General features: G+C 52.0%; 1 protein-coding gene across 1 annotated transcript in view; it reads left to right on the top strand.

The window, feature by feature from the left end:
- CDCP2 (CUB domain containing protein 2) overlaps positions 1 to 5,628 on the top strand; it is a 13,035-nt gene extending 7,407 nt beyond the window's left edge. The window contains 4 exon segments of the mRNA XM_011926377.1: positions 483 to 830; positions 3,713 to 4,048; positions 5,041 to 5,495; positions 5,497 to 5,628. Of these exon segments, the coding sequence (XP_011781767.1) occupies positions 483 to 830; positions 3,713 to 4,048; positions 5,041 to 5,495; positions 5,497 to 5,628 (1,271 nt within the window).
- Positions 5,629 to 6,542: the final 914 nt, after the last annotated feature.

Raw genomic sequence — 6,542 nt, 5'->3', positions numbered from 1 at the left:
CGCCACCACGCCTGGCTAATTTTTGTATTTTTAGTAGAGATGGGATTTCACTATATTGGCCAGGCTGATCTCGAACTCCTGACCTTGTGATCTGCCCACCTCGGCCTCCCAAAGTGCTGGGATTACAGGCGTGAGCCACTGCACCTGGCCCCATAAACTCTATAGTTTCCCTGCTATGTTTATTGTCTGTCTTGCCTGCCAGAATGTAGGCTCCATGAGGGTAGGGGTTTTGTCTGTTTTGTGTCTGCCGTGATCCCAGCACCTAGAACAATGCCTAGCACTCAAACAGTATTTGTGGAATGAATACCAGCATGCTTGATCAGCATCTGAAGAATAAGCAGATGCATGAGCAAATAAACACATGGCCTTGTGTTCTCTCATTCCATCCCAAGAATCCAGCTTTGTAGCTAGGCCCACTGCCCTTACCACATGTACCCAAGACTCCAGCATGGAGTCTCAGCCATCCTTCTCTCTTGCCCCAGGTATCAAATGTGGGGGTGTGCTCTCAGCACCTTCTGGAAACTTCTCCAGTCCCAACTTCCCTAGACTGTACCCCTACAACACAGAGTGCAGCTGGCTGATTGTGGTGGCTGAGGGCTCCTCGGTGCTGCTCACCTTCCATGCCTTTGACCTGGAGTATCATGACACCTGCAGCTTCGACTTCCTCGAGATCTACAATGGGGCCTCACAGGACAAGGGCAACCTGCTGGGGAGGTTCTGCGGCAAGGTGCCCCCACCGCCCTTCACCTCCTCCTGGCATGTCATGTCTGTCGTCTTCCACTCGGACAAGCACGTGGCCAGCCATGGCTTTTCTGCAGGCTACCAGAAAGGTCAACAGGGGGCCTTAGGGACCTAGTGCAGTGGCTCACACCTGTAATCCTGGCGCTTTGGCAACAAAGTGGGGGGATGACTTGAGCCCAGGAGTTCAAGGGGGGATTTGGCAGTGGAAGAGCTGGTTCTGGGGTAGAAGTGGGAAGATAGCAGCAGGGCTCAGGTGAGACCTGCAGGGTCTCATCATCTTGGCACATAGGCTGCTCTGTATCCTGCACCACCCAGCTCTCCTGCATAGTTTATAAGGCAAAAGCAGCCGCCTCACCGTTCATGACCATGCTGGTAATCCTGGTAGCTGGGGTTCCCACCTTCATGGCAATGCTCCCCATGCCTCCCTCCATTTCTCCCAGAGTCCTCAGAGGGTCGCACTGTGCTCAGGAATGAGGCTCTCACGCTCTACTACCCTTGTCCTTCTTGTCCTCTGTCATGGCATAAGGCCACAGGAGGGGACACCACTGCTGTTGCCACCTTCTGCAGCATCCCACCACTTCACAGCTTGGGAATCCTTGCCTGAGTTCCCGCAGTAGGGTCTGGGTGGAGCTGGTGACTTTTATATCATGTGTCCCTAACCCCTCCCTCCTTCAACCAGGCTTGACACTTGCCTCTCAGTCTAGTGAGGGGAGAGGAGGCCTTGCTCTTCTTGTCATTCTCTTTGATTCACTCATCCTTGTCCCCAGGTTCTGTGCAAAGGCTCAAACCTCCTGCTTCTTCCCAATGCCAGAATCAAGGCCTTGTTGATGTTAGCTCAAACAGTAGACACCCACAGAGGCTACTGGTCCCCAGGGTCCACCAACAGCAATCCCGGGGGACTCAGGTGGGACCCCAGTCACTGCTGCATTTAGAAGGATAGAATTGTAGAATGCCACAACACAAGAACCATAGGCTGATCTAATAATAGTTTTGGAATTTTAGACCCTTAGATTTGTAGAATGTTAGGATATCAAAGTCATAATACCATCAGCCACATTTCCCAACATTTTTTTTTTTTTTTTTTTTGAGATGGAGTCTCACTCTGTCACCCAGGGTGGAGTGCAGTGGTGCGATCTCCGCTCACTGCAAGCTCCGCCTCCCAGGTTTACACCATTCTCCTGCTTCAGCCTCCTGAGTAGCTGGGACTACAGGCGCCCGCCACCTCGCCCGGCTAGTTTTTTTATATTTTTTAGTAGAGACGGGGTTTCACCGTGTTAGCCAGGATGGTCTCCATCTCCTGACCTCGTGATCCGCCCGTCTCGGCCTCCCAAAGTGCTGGGATTACAGGCGTGAGCCACCATGCGCAGCCTGTAAATTCATATTTTAACTTCTTATAAGCCAATCATTAAAAACACAAGTAAATACGGATGACCTCCAGTGAGTTAAATTTTAAAATGTAGAATATTTAAATTTTAGTATCTTATTAAAGATATTAAAAACTGTGGGTGCTGTCTTTTCATTACATTAAAAGAGAGCTTGAAATACAGCATAAGAATGAAATTTGCACCAGGTGCCAGCAGGTGCTCCAGGGGGCTGCTGAGGAGCCCCAGGGCACAGTTTGGAAGCCTCTGCGAAGGTTGTTAGTGTTGGAAGGGATCTCACGGCTATCTAAATCTGCCCTCTCATTTCACAAAATCTGCGTACCTGAGAGGGCCTTCATAAAGTCACACGGCTGGGCCAGCACTGGGAAAAGACGCCAAGTCCTCAGACGCCCCATCCAGAGCCCTGGTCACACAGCCGTGCCATAGGGTGAGACGCTGGGGTCTCAGGAAATACATGTGCCCTCCCTGCTGGTGACCTCCGGCAAGTCACGGCATTCACCCACACTTGCTGTGTGGTTGTACTGGCCAAGCTGGCTTCCTGAGAGTTTCCAGCAGCATATTCTCAGACTCTGCTCAAGTCTGAGCCCAGTGGATCAAGCTGGTTCAGTCTTACGATCTCTAATGTTCCAATGAGGCTCAGAGAGGCGGGGTTACTTCCCCAGAGTCACACAGCTAATAAAAGGCAGAGATGGGAGACTAGTCTTCAGATGTCAAACCAAGCTCTACTTCATCAGGTCCTCTCTCTAAGTCTCGGTTTCCTCATCTGTTAGGGAGGCTTGATTACATTCCTGAGCTCAGGCACCCCAGCCTCTGTGCCCCACTGTGCCTCATAGGAGTGGATAGTGAAGGTCACAAGGGTCAAGTGCACAGGATCCACAGTAAGTCTTCCTGGGTTCAAATCCTACTTTCTCAGTTACCAGTCGGGTGACTGCTCTCTGGGCCCTGACCATGTTCCTTGGGCCCTGCCACTTCAGTGTGCTTCTGCCAACCTCCACAGTTTTTTGTTGGAGAGTTTTTTCTGAAGTCTCAGTAGGTCACTCCCAGCCCACAGCAGCCCTCCACCTGCACTCTGGGGAGTTGGCATATAAATGCCGCAGCTCCCTCCCTCCTAGATTGACAGAACTCTGAAGTGTGTGCTTTACCCTGTCCCCAGAGTTCCCCTGCAGGTCAGCAGCTGGCTTGAACACACCTCCCCTTCTGTGTCCACTCCCTTCCTCCCCACCTGGGGGTCCCTGGATTTCCCAAGCAAACTCCTTGCACTCAAATCCTTATCTCAGGGTCTGCCTGGGATAAACTCAATAAGCTACTGAACTTCTCTTTGCCTCCCTTTTCTTAATTATAAAATCAGAGAAACTGCAGCACAGTCCTTGTGGGGCTAGTCTGAGGATCTGAACAGGCAGCATAGGTGCCAAGTGCTAGGCCTGTGCACGTGCTACAGTTGCTACTTGGGTAGCAGGTGCTTGGTGGATGGTAATGAGACCCTCATGAGATACCTCTGGGGGCAGCATGTTGGGGTGTCTGATTCTCAAGGGAGGAAATTGGGAACCACAAGGAGAAAGAAAGGTCAGCTCAAGTGGGCTCTCTTGCAGATGTGTGTGGCGGCGTCCTGACTGGTCTGTCGGGGGTTCTCACCAGCCCTGAGTACCCCAACAACTACCCCAACAGCATGGAGTGCCACTGGGTGATCCGGGCCACTGGCCCTGCCAGCGTCAAGCTGGTGTTCGTGGACTTCCAAGTGGAAGGCAATGAGGGGTGCACCTATGACTATGTGGCTGTGCTTGGGGGGCCTGGCCCCACCCGTGGGCACCACTACTGTGGCAGCACCAGGCCCCCCACCCTCACGTCTCTGGGCCACGAACTGCAGGTGATCTTCAAGTCCGACTTCAACATCGGAGGCCGTGGCTTCAAGGCCTACTACTTCTCAGGTAGGAGGGGCTGGAGCTCCACCCCGAATCCTCCTGTGCCTACTGGGTTCCTATCTCCCCATTACACTTACAGGGATCACACCTTTCTGCCCCCCAGCGGCCTTGGGCTTTCTGCACTGTCTCTACCTGGAATGCTCTAGCATACCCTTGGCCAATGCCAAGACATAAGCATGTCACCTCTGCAAAGACTTCCTGTTTTACCAGAATCGATCCCTTTTTCAACTCCTTATAGAAGTTTTTTACACTATGATCTAACATTTGTCTCTTCTATATGTGGTTTGCATGTCAATCTCTCCTGTCTGACTGAGTCCCTTATGGACTTATCTTTGCACCTGGCACATAGTAGTTACTGAGTATTTGTACAAATGAATGTATGAAGTCATGGGAAGTTTATAGTCTAGTTAGAGAGATTATAAGGAAACAGACAATGCAAGCCATTAGATCTGTGCTATCCATCAGTAAGAATCATGGATGACTTTGTGGAGGAGAGAATTCAGCAGTACCCTGAAGGAGTTAGATGGAAGCAGAAGGGAAGGGTGTTCCAAGCAGGAGGAACAGCATGTGCAAAAGCCTGGAGGGCAAGGAGTGTTTGGTATGCTCATGGTACATAACAAATGGGGCAGTGAGAAAAGGGGAAAGGCCAGGCATGAACCACATCATCTGTCAAGCCAGGGAGTTTGGAGGTAACTCTGAGGACAGGTACTGTGTATTATTAGTGAATTCCTAGCAGGGCCTACACCCGTGATGGGGACTGTCAGTTGGAATGCAAGTCCCAGCTTTCAGCAAGTTGCAGTTTAAAACAAGCTTTGGGATCAAGCATCCCAGCTTTCAGCTAGGTGGGATCAATTGTCTGGTTTGCTAGCCAGGGTGCCCACAACCTGCCTGGTGGTTTTAGGACCACTGTGGCGCCTGCTGCCTAAGCTGTAACTGCAGAGGGTGACTTCTCCTCTCCCCTCACTGTTGCTCCTCCCACATCCCCCTCCCCGACCCAGGACAATGCCAGGAGGTATACATGACCACGCGGGGCAACTTCTCCAGCCCACGGTACCCCAGTTCCTACCCCAACAACATCCGCTGCCACTGGACCATCCGCCTGCCCCCGGGCTACCGGGTCAAGGTATTCTTCCTGGACCTGGACCTAGAGGAGCCCAACAGCCTGACCAAGACCTGTGACTTTGACCATCTGGCAGCCTTCGATGGGGCCAGTGAGGAGGCACCCCTGCTGGGGAATTGGTGTGGACACCACCTGCCACCACCTGTCACTTCAAGCCACAACCAGCTTCTGCTTCTGCTGCACACGGACCGCAGCACCGCCCGCAGGGGCTTCTCCGTGGCCTACATCGGAGGTCAGCTGGGCTGTGGGAGTGGGTCCATTGAGGGGGAAGGGGAGGCTTTGCAGCCTTAGTCTTTGCAGCCTCTTTCCTCCATCCCACCAGTTTGTCCTGCCCCCCTCCGTGAATGGTCTTCTCCAGTGCCTTTTCTGTTGGCTACACCCTTGCCCACTCTCGGGACCCCTGAGACTGGACGGCATGGCTCCTGCTTGTTTCCACTATTGCAGAGCCTCCTTCCCCAGCTCCTAACTTCACGAGTCCTCACCCTTCCCCATCTGGTTCCTTCCCCCTGGGCCCCTGGCCCCTCTTGTGTTGTTATTGGTCCCCTGTATCCAGGGGAAATAGACAAAATATGCTAATATTGTTTATGGCAAAAAAAATTGGTATAACCGTAGGGATACCTACCAGCCCTGCTTGTATCATTCAGAGCTACTCATTGAAAAAATGGTGCTTGTTTTTCCTCACTCAACAAGAAGCCTGGAGCTAGGCAGCTGCTGTATTGGTCCAGGGGCTCAACACTGTTGCAAGTGTTATCTCTGGGATTCTCTGAGCCTCACAGCTGCAAGATGGCTGCCATAGCTCCAGGCATCACATCCATGTTCAAGGCTAGAGAGGACAAGGGAAGTGCCAGCTGCAAATGACTCTTTATCAAGAAAGCAAAAGCGTCTTTAGAACCTCTCACAAGACTTTTACAAAATGTCCAAACAGTTTGAACTCAGTCAGATGGCCCTGCCTTGCTGTAGAGGAAGCTGGGGAGCTGGTATTTGGCTTTCTCAGACTCCATATTATTGTGTAGATTTGTCAGCCAAGAGGGTCCACCATTGCTTCCCTCCTCCCACCCTTCCTTGTCTATGGGCGCAGAAATGTCTGCACTCTGCACCTATCGTGCTCTCTTCCTGGCCAAGCAAAGCTCCTCATTGTGCAGGTATAGCAATGGAGGTGCTGAGAGGGGAAAGACTTCATTGTGACCACATGGGCAGTCAGTGGCACAACCAGGATTAGAACTTACTCTGCTGCCTTCTTCTTGCTTGTTTGAGAGGGACCCGAGGGAGGGGAGCCCAGAGCTAAGCTCAGAGAGACCAGGGTCACGTCCAAATGCTGCCATTTACTGATCATCCAAGAGGGCTCGTCTATATAAGAGGTTGATGAAGGCCCTAGACAGG

The sequence above is a fragment of the Colobus angolensis genome, unplaced genomic scaffold (assembly GCF_000951035.1).
Source record: "Colobus angolensis palliatus isolate OR3802 unplaced genomic scaffold, Cang.pa_1.0 Scaffold68, whole genome shotgun sequence".
Classification (NCBI taxonomy): domain Eukaryota; kingdom Metazoa; phylum Chordata; class Mammalia; order Primates; family Cercopithecidae; genus Colobus; species Colobus angolensis.
The sequence above is the reverse complement of the archived record's forward strand: the minus strand, read 5'-3'. Positions and strand labels throughout refer to the sequence as shown.